We start from the raw sequence: 19,202 nt of genomic DNA on the forward strand, positions 1-19,202 counted from the left end.
CCACGAGCTGGGATTCGAACTCAGAACGCAATGGTGCTGTATGTTGGCACTCTAAAAATTAGGGTGTTGGCTCTGACAGAACAATACTTTTTTAATACTTTTTTTACTTTTTTAATAAGTTGTACAATGTTTTACAAAGATGTAAACCCCAAGCTATGGTAGAACGGGTTGAAGTTGAAACCCCACATTTTCATATCAGAATCTAATCTATAAATTGTTAAACTGTGTTTAATATCTCAATGAAATGGTTCTAAATAAAACAGATTTAAGAAAAACATAATTCACATACCTGAACAGTCCTTAGAAGATAACAGAAAGATAATAAAAAATGTTAAAAATCACATTACGTATATTAAAAGTGCATGCAAAATGAAAATGCAGCGTTAAAACACACCTCTATGGCTCTTCTTTCTCTTGTGAAATCCCAGAAAGCCTAAAATGTGTGAAAAAGTTCACTTTAGAAATTGTTCACACTGAGTTTCTGCAGTGTGAAAGACATTACGTTATAAATATAGAAATAATAATGATAATAATAGAATTATTTAGCATAATTTATCAAAGCTGCACAGTTTTGTTTTAGAAACACAAGTTAAACTTCTCACGTAAACTACTATTTAAAAGTCAAGTAATGGTTTTGAAAGAAATTTATATTTTTGCTTAGCAAGGATGCATTAATAAATTGATCTATTAATAAGATATTTAAACACTACAAGATTTCTATTTCAAATTAATACTGTTTTTTTTTTTATAAATTAAAGATAACTGAAGAAAAGTATCACTGTTTCCACAAAACAAAAAAATACTAAGCAGGAAGTGCTGACATTGATAATAATAAGAAATGTTTCTTGAGCATCAAATCAGCATATTAGAATGATTTCTAATTGATCGCATGACACTGAAAACCCAAGTAATCGTTGCTGAAAATTCAATGCTGTCATCATAGGAATAAATTACATTTTAAAACACAAAAACAGTTATCTTAAATTGTAATAATATTTCAAAGTATTACTTTTACTGTATTTTTAATCAAATAAAAACAGCCTTGGTAAGAATAAAAGACTATAAAAAGTACAGTTTTTTAAATCATAGTATGACTACAAGAAGTCATATCTTTAAAAAAAAAAACATGTTGGAAGCCTACTGCAGCGTACATGAAATGTACATGAAACCTACCAAAACTTGAGCATCTTTTTCATCACTCCTAGCTGAGGCTGCATCCACAGGGACTAAATCACAATCAGAATATCATGTTATACAATCATTCCTTTTCTCCTCAAGGAGACAGACAGAACAATCAAAGCAATGCTGCTCTTACCACATTCAGTCTGTGTCAGCAGGTAAACTGATGCAAAGAAAGAGCAAATCAGGAGATTCTCTTTCCGCCCCATTACTGTGTGTGTGAAAGCAATCTCACAGGAGCACACTGAAGCTCATGAGCTTGTGTGCTTTATATATGAAAAGCAGACCAGCACGTTATTGCCCAACTCTAACTTTTACTAGTTACTTTTACACCTCATGCCGGAAGAACACAATGATATACTGACTTATCTAGTGTAGTTCTAACTCTTTATTTGATCTAATTTTGATCTCTTTTTTTGATCCAGGGTCAAAGAGAGGGTACTGGACCAACTGATACAAATGTTTGCCTTTTGTTATTTGTAATCTGCATTGACACTACATCTTACATGTGTTGATCATGTACATGCATTTTTATTCTGCTGTTTAAAATATGCCACCAAGATAAAGTAATTCAGCTGGCAATTACATTGCCATCACTGCCAGCACATGTTTATACATTTATAAAACAGTTAAAGCTGTTTCATTTCTCACTACTGTTGCTAAAAATTTTTAATTCAAATAAGAAGACCCCCAGCATATGACATGTATAAGCCACAAAGTTCGGGCATAAAAAATATGATTTTAAAAACTATTCAGTATACTTACTACTTGTACTAGAATAAATTTTTATCTCATTGTGGTAATACTGACAGTAATCTTCATTGCAAAAATAATTCATATTGCAAAAGAGGAAAATATGCGTATAAGGCACACCCAGCCTTGAGCTTGTTGATAACAGGGTGATTTTGTAAATGTCAATGACATGGTCACTTTATTTGTAATGCTAATTCATCAACAGTTGAACAAAAACTTGTTTCCAAAAATGGAAGAAAATGCAGAACCTATACAGAACTACTAAAATCTGAAATGTCATTTTGACATTAAATTCTACTCAAAATGTTCATTTTATATCAAATATTTTAGTTTATATTAAGATGTTTAATATTTTAGAACATTGGAGCATTCACTATTTGGTATTATTAAAGTTGCAATAAAAAAATCATCATGCAAATCACCAAAGTTTTAGCTGGTGATGAAAATGTATTCAAAGGCTTTCTCTGCTTTAAAACTATACCTTTTCATTTAAGGTTTGGCTATGAAAAGCTATCAGTAAACAAGTTCAAAAACTGGCTATAATGATGACCGTCACCAAAGAGCAATTCACATCTCTAAAGACAGTCTACCGCTTAGTTTTTATAGATTATTTAGATTGATGAATGGAAAAATACACAATATGTCATCGTGACCAAGATTATTTGGTGTCCAAGTGTCCAATAATCATAAACCAAAGCTCTGCTAGGTAAATGTAGTGACTAAACAAGTCAATGATTACCACTATTTGGGAAGTGATGCTTCTGTAGGGCCATTCTGACATTTTAATGCAATGAAATTGACAATTGTCATTAGATACATTGTGCTGTTGAGGGGACCTGGGTTTTTGTTGTGTTCACATCCTGTTCCACTCACTGCATCTGAGTATGTCCACTTTTCTACTACACAGTATGTTACAAACAGTACTCCAGAAGAGTAGTATATCTGAACACATATTATTCAAAAAACAGTAGACAAAAAGTACCCAGATGACACTTTGAATGGTCACGAAGTTCATTCTTTGTCACACGTAGTGCCTACTCTGGCAGTGTGTTATTTCAGACACAGCTCGTCTCTCTTTGTCTGGCAAAAAAACCTGGAAGAAGTAACTGAAAAGAGAAAGACCAATGAGAAAAGCCATCATATAGGGAAAAGTGGAATAATATTTGATAAAAACCGGTGCAGACCCTCAATCCAGATTAGCCCATTAAACAGCCATACAGTTGGCAGAACAGAGGAAGAGTTACCTTGCTGTAAACCAACCAAGGTCCTGGATATTATGCTTTGTGTGATATAGCCTGAAGTTAAACAAGTAGAAAGGGGTTAGGGGTGGGTGATTTCAGGTTTAGATAAGCACGTTTACAAAACGCTTTGTCTTTATATTAGACGTATTACGGGAATAGGCGGATAGCCACAGGACTGTCTTATCTGCGCGACACATAGCAGTTCATTTTACCAAACTTTGCCTGTTGTTTCCTGATTTTAAGTCTATCCAAGAGTTCCTGACAGACATTTACAGTTCATTGGAGATTTAACCGCAGCGTTTATCAGGTAGCCCATGTGTTGCGTTTACATAAATACAACATGAAGCCTAAATGAAGGTCGCTGAATATGTATCATTTTTATATGATATCTTCTGTCCGTCACATTATACACGAAAATGTCGAGATCGAAGATTCAAAACGAGCAGGACAAGATATTCAAGTTTACGTTTCTATCTTCAAGACGCTTTGGCAATGATGCGTCACAGTTGCATAACTTTAATTTCGGCCCAGTTAAACGTGATTGGCCGTGTATCTACACATCTACTTTTATGCGAATTTTGGGAAATGCACATAGATTCTAAAGTAAATTAATTATAAATTTCTTATGCGATTGGGTAGATGATGTGATTGGGTAACTGGACTAACCCAAGCATCAGTCTCATCGCACACCCTCTTAAATGTTGTTTTTAGTCATTCTGAGTCGCAGTCGGTAATCAAAATGATTTGGCATAATTACCACACTGAACTGTCTCACATGATTGCGGTACCAAACATCACGGATCCGCCTCTGAACGCAAGACAACATGCCAGCGTTTGTTATTGTGTTTTGTCTGCGCTTTCTGAGGCTCAAGTCACTTATTAGACTATGCAGAGAAATCAAGAGCCACACTTACCAGGTTCCATTAACTTTAATTTTTATTATTGATACTCTACGCCAGTTTCCCATGAAGTGACGACCCTTGGGATGGAAACGCTGCTGTATTCGCAAGTGTTTTATGCGATAGTCAAATCTTCAGCGTACATTATATTAGGTTGCAGTGGATATGTGAAAACACGGTGACAGGCTTTTTCCCATCACCTATTAGGGGCTCTGTGAATTGGTATTTTAGCAAACACATTATCAACCAAGTATATTCTTATATACCAAATTAACAGCATATCTCACTCCATTAAGCATGCTTCTGTTTACATAAAACCAAGCATTATAATAATGATAACGTGTGGTTTTCTGTGAGTGCTTATGGTTTGTTGTAAAGAGCTGATTTCAAAATTAATCAATCAGTGAGTCAGTTGACTCAAGAACTCCTTGGGTCGTTTTTTTAAACTGAGTGTGAGCTAATTCAATGATCTAATTCTAAAGATCTGACATTGCTATTCCCGGCATCAGTTTGTGTTTGTTTGTCAGATGGCACTATCAGAGTGGATCTGTGTGGTGACTGGTGCTTCCAGAGGAATCGGAAGAGGTATCGCCCTTCAGTTATCTGAGGCTGGCGCTACCGTGTACATCACTGGTCGACAAGAGAAAACTTTGAAGCAAGCAGCAGCTGAGGTGTGGAAACTGACTTCTGATTATACCATTAATAATCCTCAGCTTAGAGAAGGTGATGTTGGTTTCATGCTTCTTTTATTTTCATAATGACAGGTGACAGAGAGAGGAGGCCGGTGTATCCCAGTGATCTGTGACTCATCTAAAGAGGATGAAATTAAGGAGCTGTTTGAACGTGTCCAGCGTGAGCAAAATGGCAGACTTGACTTATTAGTGAATAACGCCTATGCGGGTGTGCAGGTCAGTCATGGCTAATTACAGAACAAATATGCAGATTTTCTGCATATTTGATTTGAATTATTTTTACTTTTGAATGTTTCATAAAATAACTGTTTTACTGTTGTTGTGTTTATGTCTGTGTGTTAGGCTATTATGGATAACATGAACAAGAAATTCTGGGAGGTGGATCCAGATATTTGGGACACCATCAATAACACAGGACTCAGGTACAGTACAAATCTGGAGGTGACACCAAATGGCATAATTAAATATTATGCAGAGATATATAAATACATAACTTTAAGACTTCTTGTCATTATTTTTTAATTTCCTTTGGCCTTCCAGAGCCATATGAGAAATCATGATCACTGTTTTCACAGAGGTCATTATTTCTGCTCAGTGTATGCTGCACGGATGATGGTGGCTCAGGGCAAGGGTTTGATTGTGTTCATATCATCCATGGGTGGTATACGCTATTTCTTTAATGTAGCCTATGGGGTCGGGAAAGCTGCGGTGAGTCCATGCACACAGCATTACTGATCTGTATGTGAAGTCTTTTTTTAGTATATCATATTTGAAAGATAGATTAATTCACTTGCACAGAATGCCACTTCCATTTTTTTGTTTGTAGACTATATTTTCATGATTCTTCATTGTTCATTTATGCTCCAACTTTTTTTTTCTTTAGTGTGACAGAATGGCAGCGGACATGGCAATAGAGCTGAAGAAGAGAGGAGTGGTTTCTGTAAGCCTCTGGCCAGGGCTAGTTCAGACTGAGTTAGTTAGTCAGTATATATCTGGTGGTGAGGCTCCTCCAGGTTTTGATGCAAAAGTAAGCCTTTTTATTTGTCCCAGCATTGCTGGAGAACAGGTGTGATATAACAAACATATTTCGCTAAATATTTGTCCACAATTTGCCTTTCTCAGTTTGCTTTTCTCAAGGAAGCGCTCAGAATGGGTGAGACGACAGAGCTTAGTGGACGATGCATAGTTGAGCTGGCCAAAGGTAGGGTTTTTTAAGACTGAATCAGTAGTTAAAGGGATAGTTCACCCAAAAATTAACATTTTGTCATTTACTCACCCTGAAGCTGTTCCAAACCTTTTTTTTTTTTTTTTTTTTTCTTCTATTGAACACAAAAGAAGATATTTTGGTGATCAAACTGCAGCTGCAGCTACCAGCATTTCTACTAGTATATTCTTTTGTTTAACAGAAGGAAGTAATTCATACAGGTTTGGAACAATATAAGGCCAGGTAAATGACGAGAAAATGATCATTTTCAGGCGAACTATCCATTTAAAGTTAACATGGTTATGAATTATTCTAAATAGTTTGGAGCCTCTTGCTGACTTGTTACTTTCTGCTTCTTGGTGACAAACAGATAAAAGTCTGAAATCAATGACTGGGCAAGTGTTGATGACCTGTGACCTCGCTCGCCGCTATGGACTCAAGGATGTTGATGGTATGACGACAAATGTTTATGCAGCAATAGTTATGATCAAAGATACTTTGGTGTAGATATTATAACAATAAAATCATACACAGGGTTTTTATGTGCTCCTTGTCATTTCAGGTCGCAGTGTAGTGGACTTCACCTCTTTGAAGTTCCTCATTTCCCAGATACCCTATATGTCCTGGCTGTCCGTATTCACTCCTTCATTCATCAGAGTGCCTCGTTTCATGCTGAGTCTTGGCAGTGGCAAATTCTAACATGTCTCAGTGCAGACGCTGTGTCTATTTTTAATAATCCTATCATTTCTGGGAAAAAGAAAAAACAAGTTTTGTTTATGTTTATTTTTACTAAGAAGTGCTGATTAACACTGCAGAGACACTTCCTTCTAATTCATCAGAAGATTATTGTTGTCATAACTCATAGAAATAATTTATTCTAAACTGTAATAATATTTCACAGTATTGCTGTTTTTACATTTTTTAAATCAAATAAATGCATAACATTTACAGATTTTACCAGTATATTCATTCAAGTACTAAAATCATATCTAAAATTATATTACAGTGAGAAATCATGAAAAAAGCATGTCTGTTTAACCAGATGCACATGAAACCTACCACAATCTGAGAGTCTTTTTCATTACTGGTAGGTCAGGCTGCATCCACAAGACCTAAATCACAATCAAAATATCATGTTATACAATCATTACTTCTCTTGTCAGAAAGGAGACAGACAGAACAATCAAAGCAATGCAAATCAGGAGATTCTCTATCCACCCCATTACTGTGTGTGAAAGTAATCTCTCAGTAACACTGGAGCTCATGAGCTTGCGTGCTTTATATACGAAAAGCACACCAGCCTGTTATTGCCCAACTCTCACATTTACTTGGTTATTTACTGGGACATCTCATGCTGGATGAACACAATGATAGACTCCTTATATGAGCTTATGTGAAGACAAGACTTGACAAGAATAACGACCCAGGGACAGAGAGTTTTGGAGTTCTTACTATTTGTATCACAACAAATTTCACTGAGTTTTCGTAACACTGACAGTGATCTTCATTGCAAAAGAGGAAAATATGGGTATAGGGCACACCCAGTCCTGAGCTTGTTGATAGCTTGGTAGTTTTGTGCGTGGCAAATGTCAATGACATTGTCAATTTTATTTGCAATGCAAATTCATCAACAGTTAACCAAAAACATACTTCCAAAAATGGAAAAGAAATGCAAAACCTGCCTATAACACTGAAATCTGAAATATTTTATCATTTTGAGGTCAAATAGTACTAAAAATTAGTTTCAGATCAAATCTTTTAATTTATATTGAAATGTTATATAAAATGTAATACATAAAGTTGTTTCGATCAAGCAAGTCACCAGTGTTATCAGCTAGTGATGTAGATGTATTCAAAGACTTTCTTGATTTTAAAAATAAACTTTGTGTTGAAGGTTTGGCTATAACAAGTTATTAATGAATAGCTTGTTTTAAGCTCATAAACTGATTATTTGGTGTATACTATAACCACAAGATATATGACAGTGAGGCCTCTGCCAGTTAATTGGCTCATATGATGATGCTTGTCACTGAACAGACCAATAAATGTTTTTCTGAACACGGTTTACTGCTTAGTTTTTGTTTTTTTTTTATTACTGAAATTAGACCTCTATCACTTTGTGCATCGATTAACTAATATCCAACAGTGTGTACTGTGCACCTTAAAAACACCAGGAAGGGGTTACTGGGAGACTATGTGATGCTACAAACTATTTAAAATGGAAATGCCGAGGCCTTGGGTGTGGTGGCAAGTTTTGGACTTTAGTTTTTAATTCTCTAATAATGTTAACATGAAGCAGTGTTGACAAAGAGGCCTCAAAGTAGATTTAGCACAGAGGTTATCTGGATTGATGAATGGCAAAGTACACAATATGTCATTGCAGCCAAGGTCCTTCGGTGCCCAAGTGCCCTACAATCATAAACCCAAGCTCTGCTGGGTAAATGCAGTGACTATACAATTCAGTGATTACCGCTATTGAGTGAAGTGATTGCTGTAGATCCATGTTATCATTTTAATGTAATGAAATGACCAATGTCATCAAATATGTATTGCGATGATGAGGAAACCTGGGTTTTTGCAGTGTTCACATCCTGGTCCACTCACTGCGTCTGAATATGCACATTTCTCTACTACACAGCATGTGAAACTCAGTACATGTAGTATTTGAAAAATAGTAAGCGAAACGTACAAGGAAGACTACTACCACCTACATTGTTTGTGAAGTAAGTTCTTCATCAAAAGTAGTACCTGCTCTTGAAACAGCTCTTTCTCTGCCTCTCAATAAAAATAGAAGTACCTTAAATAAAAAGACCAATGAGAAATGCCTACATATAAGGAAAAATGGAATCACATTGTGATCAAATTGCTTGTATAAATATTGCAGATCCTCACTCATGAACAGTTTAGTCCATTAAACAGCAGAAGTATAGTTTCAGAACAGAGGGAGGGTTAACCTGTTTTAACAAGGTAATGGATTTTCTACTCTGTGATGTGAAATGAACAGCATTAGTGTACACATGTTCGTTGGGAGTGTGATTTAAATACGTTTTAAAAGCACTGTTTACGTTTGCAAAACGCATGGCGTTATATTAGACGTTTTACGGGAATGGGAGGATGCCATAAACATGACTGTCTTATCTGCACGTTATATGCATCAGTTTGTTTCACCACACTTTGCCTGTTGGAGATTTCAAGTCTAGGCAAGAGACAATTATCGCAGGTTTAACCGCAACGTTGACCAGGTACGTTTTGCGTTTACATAAATACAACACTTAGTTAAATGACTATCGTTAGCAGGTTTTACATACTATCATAAGGCAATAATATCATCTATCCATTACAAATACGGATATGAAACAAGTTGAATGTGTCACACGATAAGTAACGTTACAAATTATTCCGCTTTACGTTTCCATCCGCATAACACTGAGGTAAATAATTGTGATGATGTATTAACACTTACTCCTGGCCTATTAAATGTAGTTGTGAAGAAGGTTGCAAAGGATAAATGTGACCACAGGGTGACAGGCTTCTATTTCTTACTATTCGCTTGCTAGGGACTCGTTTTCGCGAATCGGTTCTGTAGGAACAGTTCGTTTTAAAGAACCGATTACAAAACGATTCAGTGGTTCTTTACGTCATTACGTAATTACGTCATCGCGTGTCTCTGACGTCCTGGCTTAGCACATTACTCCGTTTATATATATAATAAAATGCTATAAATAAAACCCAAAGGGAAAAAAACCAAATGGATTGACTCATATCTGGCCAGTTTTTTTTCCTTTGATTCAGTGATTCATTGAGCTGTGGACTGTTTATACTGATGCTGTGAAATAATTTTATAAACAGAACATTGTCAGATGGCACTATCAGAGTGGATCTGTGTGGTGACTGGTGCTTCCAGAGGAATCGGAAGAGGTATCGCCCTTCAGTTATCTGAGGCTGGCGCTACCGTGTACATCACTGGTCGACAAGAGAAAACTTTGAAGCAAGCAGCAGCTGAGGTGTGGAAACTGACTTCTGATTATACCATTAATAATCCTCAGCTTAGAGAAGGTGATGTTGGTTTCATGCTTCTTTTATTTTCATAATGACAGGTGACAGAGAGAGGAGGCCGGTGTATCCCAGTGATCTGTGACTCATCTAAAGAGGATGAAATTAAGGAGCTGTTCGAACGTGTCCAGCGTGAGCAAAATGGCAGACTTGACTTATTAGTGAATAATGCCTATGCGGGTGTGCAGGTCAGTCACGGCTAGATTTTTATGCATTTTCATTATTTTTACTTTTGAATGTTTCATAAAACAACTGTTTTACCATTGTAGTTTTTTTCTGTGTATTAGGCTATTTTCGACAACATGAACAAGAAGTTCTGGGAGGTGGATCCTGATATTTGGGACACCATCAATAACACCGGACTCAGGTACAGTATAAATTTGGAGGTGACTCCAATATAAGACTTTTTGTCATTTATTTTAAATTTCCTTTGGCCTTCCAGAGCCATATGAGAAATCATGATCACTGTTTTCACAGAGGTCACTATTTCTGCTCAGTGTATGCTGCACGGATGATGGTGGCTCAGGGCAAGGGTTTGATTGTGTTCATATCATCCATGGGTGGTATGCGCTATATCTTTAATGTACCTTATGGGGTCGGCAAAGCTGCGGTGAGTCTGTAAACAGCATTACTGATTCTATATTTAAGGTTATTTTTAGTGTATCATAATTAAAAGATTAATTATTTCAGTTGCACATCCATTTTTTGGTATTTTGTGTACAATTCCTTCATTATTCTCTAAGCATTTATGTTCAACCTTTCTTTAGTGTGACAGAATGGCAGCGGACATGGCAATAGAGCTGAAGAAGAGAGGTGTGGTTTCTGTAAGCCTCTGGCCAGGGGCAGTTCAGACTGAGTTAATTAATCAGTATATGTCTCAGGGTGAGGCTCCTCCAGGTTTTGATCCAAAAGTAAGCCTTTGTATTTGTCCTAACCTAGCTTTTTTTAAGTTCATGGAAAGCAATAAAACACATCTTCCTAAATATTCCTAAATATCTGTCTTTCTCAGTTCAAGGAAGTGTTCATTAATGGTGAGACGACAGAGCTTAGTGGACGATGCATAGTTGAGCTGGCCAAAGGTTGGATTTTTTTTTAAACACTGAATCAGTAGTCAAGTTAACAGGGTTTGTAATTGGTGAAAAATGAATTGTTTGGAGGCTCCTGCTGACGTGTTACTTTCTGCTTCTTGGTAACAAACAGATAAAAGTCTGATGTCGATGACTGGGCAAGTGTTGATGACCTGTGACCTCGCTCGCCGCTATGGACTCAAGGATGTTGATGGTACAATGACAAATGATTATGCATTTGTATTAGTGTTTCCAGTTATGATTAAAGATAATTAAATGTAGATGGTACAAAATGAATCCTAACCCAGGTTTTATGTGCTCCTTGTTGTTTCAGGTCGCAGTGTAGTGGACTACACGTCTCTGAAGTTTATACTTTCCCAGGTACCTTATATGTCCTGGATGTCCATCTTCACTCCTTCATTCATCAGAGTGCCTCGTTCCATGCTGGGTCTTGGCAGTGGCAAATTCTAACATATCTCAGAGAAGAGACAGTGCCTATTTTTGCAATCCTGTAATTTTTAAAAAATTATGTTGTTTCTAAAATGATCATAATGTCCATTTTTACAAATGAGTAAAGCACTGATTAAAATTCTAGTAGCTGAGTCTAGAAGACACTTAATGCACAATTCATATTAGCTTATTAGTATGCTAGTATTGTCACAATAATTAATATACTGGTATGTTGATATACTGCTCTAGATGAATGTATACTTACCAAACGAGTTATTGCAATAAACACTGACATTTTACAAGTTTTTGTGTTGTAATTTTTGATAGACTGATATGTCACTCTTGAAAGCTTGATCACACCCGTGCAACAATGCATAATAGAGTGTTTTCACGTCATCAGTCAGCCATACTGGAGGCACTGAACATAAACAACACCACTGAACCGAATGAAACTTGCATATTTTGCTGATTACTGCAGCTGAAAATGGTCAATTATTGTCATGGTTTGGACTGTACTAATCGGTCAGACCAGTAAAAAAAACATTTTGAGTACCAAAAGTTATAATAAATAAAGGAGAACAGCGCAAGACTGAACCAGGATTTCCAGGGCAAGAATCTTGACAACATTTGTGTTTGTTCTTATAATTTTCCAGTCAGGTAGGTGATATATTAGGCTAATATCTTAATTAATACTGCTTGTACATATGTTTACCACGTATCAACTTTAGTTTGTCTGCACCCTTTCCTGCTTACGAAGTCCTTCTCTTATGATTTAGCTACTTCCATGTGTTTTTTTTTCTCCATAAATCTGCAGAAAAATTTCAGTAATACATTAACCGTGCAATCCATTCTGTTGTTTACATCCGAGTATCGCCAATATGGCCGCGTATCCGGATAACTGACCAAATCGTGACGCGAGTTAGGGATGCCACGATTCCTGTATTCAATTCGAGTACTCGATTATAGAAAAAAATACTGTTCATCGTGATTTTAAAATGAGTTTACACATTTCATATCCAAATATTCAAGAAATTACAATGGCTGTAGGATATCTGTCGTAGAGAAATGGACAAACATTAAAGATTAAGTGGACATTTAAATTAAATGTTGTTTAGTCAATATTAAACAGTAATTAAGATCGCTGTAAAGTTTGCCTTCTGCAGTGCATAATGTACATTAGTTCTACTGTTTACAATACATCATGTAATTTCAGTTTTGTTCAATAAAGCAATATGATTACTTGCTTTTGATACTTTATTTTAACCAATTATTATTGCTTCATTGCTATTATAGGCCTATATGTATTTTAAGTAATGTTAAAGGCTGTTGTTTACTTAGGTATATTTTTATTACCTCAAAAACATGTTAGAATTATTTGATTACTCGTCAGAATAATCGACCTATTACTGGATTACCAAAAATAATCGTTTGTGACAGTCCTAACGCAAGTGCAAACCCTCTATTGTCCACTCAAAACTTAGACAGTTGTTCTCATGTTTTGTTTCTGCAGTCTCTATAAGTACACTAATTAAAGTACTTTCACTCAATCAATCAATATTTTTAATGTGCCTTGTTAAACACCCATGTAATAAGTTGGATAATGACCATTCAGCTTGACAGGTTTTCGTGGATATTCCTTCTTGTATTAAAATGATTAAAATCAATACTTAATGTATATTCATACTTAATGTATTTTCATTTATTTGGTGGGTAGCCATGGATAATATAGTCAAAATAAACTCTGACAGGGTGATCACGACCCTTACGCAAAGCAGCTCTAGTGTTTCTGTATATTCAATAAATTGCTGTTTTCTAAACTCAAATATCATAAAGTTTCTCATAAAGTTACCTCTGACACGTCTGATCCAAGAATAATGAGATGCATCCTTACCTGCAGACTCCTGAAACTTATCATGTGGCACAATTCACATGGTAATCACATCCCAGATGGGAAGTGCATTCACGGAGCCAAGTTTCAGCTGTGCTCCTCCTCCCATCACTCTCCTTCCCGGATTGGACCTACACGGCCACGGCACCGTCATTGCATGAGAAAGAGGGGGCTGGTCCGAGAGTTTCCTGATCCTCTCTGTCTAGCCTCGGTCTGACCGGACAGGCGAAAAACACTTCGGGATTTCCAGAACAAAAGCGACAACGGACAATACGGACCAGCTGGAGTGGCGTTTCTACATACAGCCTTGAGAGAAATTCAAGCGGTGAGTTGTTTCTTTACCTACTTCAACTACTATAGAGCTTAAAGTTTTTTAAAGCAGAGCCGAGACGGAATTAAGACTCTCGAAGCTTGTTATTGCGTGTTTAAAGCCACGCGAGGAGTCAGGCGATTTTGCCTTACGTCGCGTAGTGTTCCCATTTTTTAAAGCATTTGTTTTGAACAAGGTTCAAAGGGGAATGTGCGGTTAAGTAGGACAACGGGAGTTTGTTTATGTGCGTTACTGAAGCGTGAGTGGATCCTACGCCACAAAAGGGCTGGTGAACGAGAACTGTTATGGCATAAACCCTTGTTTATAGCTAAAGCCTTCGGTTTAGGGTGGCCCTTACACCTGCTTACTGTTTGTTGGATGAACACGTACTGTAGTGATCTCATCTCACATCCTACGACCTGCGTCAAAAGTTCCCCACATAAGCTGATTATAATAGAGGCCATGGACAAACATCGGCCACTGACGCAATTTACAAGAAGTCTAACCAAGTTTATTTAGTGTGAACTTCAATTGTATTTTTTTTTTCATAGATTGTATAGGAATGATAGAACTATGAAATTATACAAAAATAAATCAGTAACTATACACACACACACACACACACACACACACATATATATATATATATATATATATATACACTCCAGTTAATATATTTGTAAATCCAACAGTAATGTACAATTAGTAACCCTGTGAAACAAAAGCTACTCTGACTTCAGGGGACTTTACGCTTAGTCGAGTCATTCCAAGTCATCATCTGATAAATGAGGTCACCACAGGCGGTCGGGAATTTATCCTGTCAAGTTCACCTCCAGCTTTTTTTTTTTTTTTTAGATGACTTGCCTGCTCATTGTGTGTAGTGGTAAATTGCCTAATATTGGCAAAGCTTTTCAAAGCAGGATTGCCTAACACTGCTCACGTAGACTATTGGCGAAGTTTAATTTTGTGGCTCACATTTCAGCTTTGTTTTGGGCTCATTAAAGTCATAGGATGCCACACAAAGCTAAAATTGCTGATTTACAAATTGGTGACCATAAGTAGTTAAGATGTCCTAGTCAGGACAAACTTGAACATAAAAGCTTTTTATTTTAAGCACAGACCCAGTATGAGATGAACAGCATTAGCTGTGTTGAGCAGGCAAACTGCAAAACTTGCAAACAAACCAGCTTGACAAATTGCACTAACTTTTGTTACCTTTGTTTAACCAAGACGGGCTCCTTACTATCTCTCGGCCATCTGTTGTAAGGTTAAACGAACATCTATGCGGTTCTACAGGGTTAGGCAAACGGGGGAAGTGGAGCATTACGTGCACTGGAAAGGGGCAAGGGAGATGTGAAGGGCAGGGCCCCCATCTCTCTTTTGCCCAAGTCCGCCATAGTGGGGGTTGGGTGTGCATTGGTGTAGAGTATACGACAGGCTTTAATAAAAGGCTAATGTGTGGAAGAGAACGGCAGGGGGAAGGGGGTGACATCTGTCCTTCTTTCAACTTTAGAGAGGAAAGTCAATGGCTGGACTGTAGAGTTGACCGTAAAGTCCCAGTTTAATGACTTTCAGGGAGTTTGATGAATGGCGTTTGGCAAAGGTCTCTCAAGTAAGTCACTTTGAGTCTCTGGATAGGCATCGTGTCAGATTTCTTGAGGTTAGCTTCGCCGCATCTTGCAAATGATCTGAACGAATTCTATTGTAGATTTGACCAAGCAAAGAATGACCGGAACCCCACCCATTAACCCCCTCCCCAAAGCACCATCCAAGCACCCATCAGCAACAGCCCACCCCCCCCCAGCATTCCAACCTTTTCACCCCTCACAAATACAGCTTGCAAGCAACGAACAGGATTTTAACTGTTACCAAAAATTTGTAGCAGAAATTGCCTACTCTTAATTGACTCTCTTTCTGTTGTTCTTACAGTCTGCAGCAATAGAGGTATGACATCTCTGATGGCGACGCACAGCGACCATGACTTGAAAGTTATCTCTCCAAAAGGGGTGGCGACAAAAAGACAAGACGGAAGCCTCAGCAGTCCACGGCAGCAAAAAGCACCACACCACCTTAATTCTGACGGAAAGGAACATGCAAGTCCCTCTAATCGCAGACCGAGAGAAAGCAATGGTGGTTCTGCAGCAAGCTTTAGCACTAATAATAACTCTGTAGTATGTCTTCCTTTGGTATCTGAAGGACTGAAGCTAGTGTGGACCCAGTCTGATCAAACACGTGAGCTGGATGGTATCCCTGAACTTGTTCAGGCCTTCAACATCTTCCCCTATCCAACATCTCAAGAGGTCAGCACCCTTGCCCGTGTCTGCGCTCTTCCACTAGATAAAGTCAAAGTGTGGTTCATGGTGCAACGCATCAAGTATGGAATCAGCTGGGCATCGGAGGACATCGAAGAAACGCGGCTCAAGCTGGCTAGACCAGTGCAAACGAGCGAGACTGAACACAAGGAGAGCAGCGCAAAGAGGAAAAGTGAAATTGAGGATTTAAAAGAAACGGAAGATCACATAGAAGATCTAGCACAAAGTCCACAAGTGCCTCGTAAAAGACATAAAATTGAAAGCACAGAACCAGCAAAGCTCTTTCCTGCTCCTGCCCGTTTCCGTTCATCTCTCCCACCTCCTCAAGATTCGTACTACTACCGACAGCCGGTGGAAATCCCAGAAACGCCTCAAGCAGCCACCCCACCTACTTCTACAGAGTCTCCCGTTGGATCTGAGCAGCCACGGCATGGGCGCTACAAAAAGTCCAAAGCCCAGCTAGCTGCTTTGCGTAAGAGTTTTCTACAGGAGAATTGGCCTGATGAGACCGAGCTCCAGCGCCTACAAGAGGAGACGGGCCTAACTCGTAATGAGATTCGCAAATGGTTTAGTGACAGTCGCTACCAGCTGCGAAATGGTAGGGGGCTGATGACATCCTTCTCCGTTACTCAAGGAGAAAAAAACGAACCCAACTGCAGTCTATCATCTCAGTCTCAGGAGGTTCAGCCTCTTCCTCTCATTGCTAAAAAGCAAACTACAGAGCACGCTGATGACGAGAGCAAGGAAAAGGTTCGTGTGAAAGGATCACGAAAGAATCGTCCAAAGAACTCCCAGTTTTTCCAGCTTTTCCTGTCTAACACGCTTGAGGCATTTGAAGAAGGAGCAATAGGAGTGGAGGAGGAGAAATGTTCGGAGGAAAGTGAGATTCAGAATAATGAACCGGGAAGTGAACAGGAAAGCGAGGGACGTTGTTTGACACCTCCAGAGCCAGCTGCACCCACTTCCTCCTCCTCTTCTCCATCAGTCACCCCATCTAAAAAACACTCAGGCAAGTCGTCGAAATCTGCACGCCCTGTCAAAGTAAATGCTTTGAACAACTCACTAAACCTCTCGGACAACACCTCACCTTCGTCAGTATTAACAGCGGCCGGGCGACCAAGGAAAACAAAGGAGCAACTGGCAGTCTTAAAGGAATTCTTTCAGCGCTGCCCATGGCCAAAGAGTGACGTATATACACAGATAGTGGAACTAACATCTTTGCCTCGCGCCGATGTTATCCAGTGGTTTGGGGACACGCGTTACGCTGTAAAAAATGGCCATGTACGCTGGGTGCACGCTGATGTACGTGACCAAGTGCTTGCTGAGATAGCATTGTTACAAAGTGGAGGGGCTGCTGGCGATGCCACTGGAACCATTGGAACCCCAGGAAGCGAAGGCAACAGGAAACGTAAGTCACTAGGAAACAGCACACCAAAAACACAGAAGTCTGCAATGGATTCTGTAGACCTCAGTCCACTGGAGCAGTATTATCGACAGACGGGACCACTCCAAGAGAAAGACCTTGACAATCTCTGCCGGAAGTCGAAAATGAGTTATCAACAAGTCCGAGACTGGTTCGCATCTCAAGACAGTACAACACTGGATACAGAGGTCACTGTTATTGATTGATTAATATAAAAAAGAAAACTCTTTGTGCTCATGTCTGTTAATCTGCTGAGTCCTGTAATCAGGCAAAACTCCTTTCAAGGCACAGTATGAAATCACTTACACTATGTACAAAAACAATAGCAATGTGAAGGTTTGTTTTTTTTAATCACACACTACATGATTTGTTCATTTGTTATACGGCAGGCAGTATTGAAATGTAAAATGTATTTTTGGTCTTTACCAAATACTTAGTAATGTTCCTCTGATGCTCTGGGAGTCATCTGTACACTGGCTGTTCCTCCAGTTTCCTATGTTTGTGTTGTTGTTGTTTTTTTTGTTAGTAATCCTTTAGAGCCTTAATTGCTGCTTCTTAAAACTGATATGATACTCAAACTGTTTAGTTTTTCAGAAACCTTGGCTTGGTTATCTATAAGGTACTGTAGTTTAGTTTTTGGGCCAGTAACTTTAGCAATGCGAGGGTGTTTTTGTACATTTTTAGTTTAACTCAGAAGATCCATATGGCACTGTACACTGATTCCCTTGCAAACTAATTAACGTTAAGTTTTTCCCAATATGTATATCTATATATTTTCCCCTACAATTATCTATCTTTCTTTAACATTCCGCACTTAGAGGTTTATGGATCCATCTTGCTACTTCATTGTGAATAAACATTTCATTTGAATACATCCCTACTCGACTGCAGTGAAAAGACAACAAAAGCCATGGTTTTTGTAAAATCTTGTGCCTTATTGTCTGTAAATTTGTTTCAGGGAGGCAAAACAGTGCATTGAAATAAAACATGACTGATTATGTTTAACTCACATTTGCATTCTGTTCTGTTAACCTCTTGACATCAAACATGTCAAAGATGTCTCGTCAAAAGATGTCTCATGGTGTATTTACCAAAAAAGGCTTGAACTGCAAATCACTCAGATAATTTTGAGTAGAACCAGATTTAGGATTAACATGAGGTTTAAATTCATCAGTATTTCACTTGCAGTTGAAGTCAAAAGTTTACTGCAAAATGTTATTTTACCATAATAAGAGGGATCATACAAAATGCATGTTACGTTTTACTTAGTACTGACCTGAATAAGATATTTCACATAAAAGACATTTACATATAGTCAACAAAAGAAAATAATAGTTGAACTGACCCCATAAAAATGACCCCATTCAAAAGTTTAAATGCTCAACTGAGGAACTCATATGCAGCTATTACAGAATTCAAATGCTCAATGATGCTTCAAAAGGAAACACCAGAGGGTGAAAACTTTTTAGATTTGAAGACCAGGGTAAATTTAACTTATTTTGTCTTCATGGAAACATGTAAGTATGTTCTGTAGCTTCTGAAGGGCAGTAGTAAATGGAAAAAATATATATGATATTTAGGTAAAATAAGAAAAATATCTTCATTCTGTTCAAAAGTATACACCCCTAGCTTTTAATACATTGTGTTTCCTTCTGAAGCATCAGTGAGTGTTTGAACCATCTGTAATAGTTGCGTATGAGTCCCTCAGTTGTCCTCAGTGTGAAAAGATGG

The 19,202-nt window shown here is 37.9% G+C and overlaps 3 protein-coding genes and 1 long non-coding RNA gene across 6 annotated transcripts; 3 read left to right on the top strand and 1 right to left on the bottom strand.

Annotated features, from left to right (window-relative positions):
* Positions 1-387: 387 nt before the first annotated feature.
* Positions 388-4,212, bottom strand: LOC127177596 (uncharacterized). The gene is made up of 5 exons (XR_007829250.1): positions 4,088-4,212; positions 3,177-3,227; positions 1,316-3,038; positions 1,174-1,226; positions 388-433 (listed from the first exon to the last, which is right to left on the bottom strand). It is a non-coding gene; the product is annotated as an uncharacterized LOC127177596 (long non-coding RNA).
* LOC127177552 (dehydrogenase/reductase SDR family member 1-like) lies at positions 3,334-6,916 on the top strand. Of its 2 annotated transcripts, none has more exons than XM_051129890.1 (9): positions 3,334-3,480; positions 4,600-4,743; positions 4,837-4,980; positions 5,107-5,186; positions 5,340-5,472; positions 5,648-5,791; positions 5,887-5,965; positions 6,339-6,419; positions 6,531-6,916. In XM_051129890.1, the coding sequence occupies exons 2-9, from the start codon at positions 4,600-4,602 to the stop codon at positions 6,665-6,667; spliced, it is 942 nt and encodes a 313-aa protein (XP_050985847.1). In that variant the 5' UTR covers positions 3,334-3,480; the 3' UTR covers positions 6,668-6,916. The 2 variants fall into 2 exon arrangements, with proteins under 2 accessions (XP_050985847.1, XP_050985852.1); XM_051129895.1 differs by having other exon boundaries at positions 3,342-3,480; positions 4,582-4,743.
* On the top strand, positions 3,334-11,840 carry dhrs1 (dehydrogenase/reductase (SDR family) member 1). Of its 2 annotated transcripts, none has more exons than XM_051129914.1 (9): positions 3,334-3,480; positions 9,829-9,972; positions 10,066-10,209; positions 10,309-10,388; positions 10,499-10,631; positions 10,789-10,932; positions 11,031-11,100; positions 11,222-11,302; positions 11,423-11,840. In XM_051129914.1, exons 2-9 carry the CDS (start codon positions 9,829-9,831, stop codon positions 11,557-11,559), a joined length of 933 nt encoding a protein of 310 aa, XP_050985871.1. In that variant the 5' UTR covers positions 3,334-3,480; the 3' UTR covers positions 11,560-11,840. The 2 variants fall into 2 exon arrangements, with proteins under 2 accessions (XP_050985871.1, XP_050985863.1); XM_051129906.1 differs by lacking the exon at positions 3,334-3,480 and adding an exon at positions 9,062-9,210 and having other exon boundaries at positions 9,818-9,972.
* Positions 11,841-13,536: 1,696 nt separating this feature from the next.
* homeza (homeobox and leucine zipper encoding a) lies at positions 13,537-18,480 on the top strand. Its single transcript, XM_051129865.1, has 2 exons — positions 13,537-13,751; positions 15,666-18,480. Exon 2 carries the CDS (start codon positions 15,683-15,685, stop codon positions 17,675-17,677), a length of 1,995 nt encoding a protein of 664 aa, XP_050985822.1. The 5' UTR covers positions 13,537-13,751; positions 15,666-15,682; the 3' UTR covers positions 17,678-18,480.
* The last annotated feature ends 722 nt before the right edge of the window (positions 18,481-19,202 follow it).

This window comes from Labeo rohita, chromosome 2 (genome assembly GCF_022985175.1).
Source record: "Labeo rohita strain BAU-BD-2019 chromosome 2, IGBB_LRoh.1.0, whole genome shotgun sequence".
NCBI classification, from domain to species: Eukaryota; Metazoa; Chordata; class Actinopteri; order Cypriniformes; family Cyprinidae; genus Labeo; species Labeo rohita.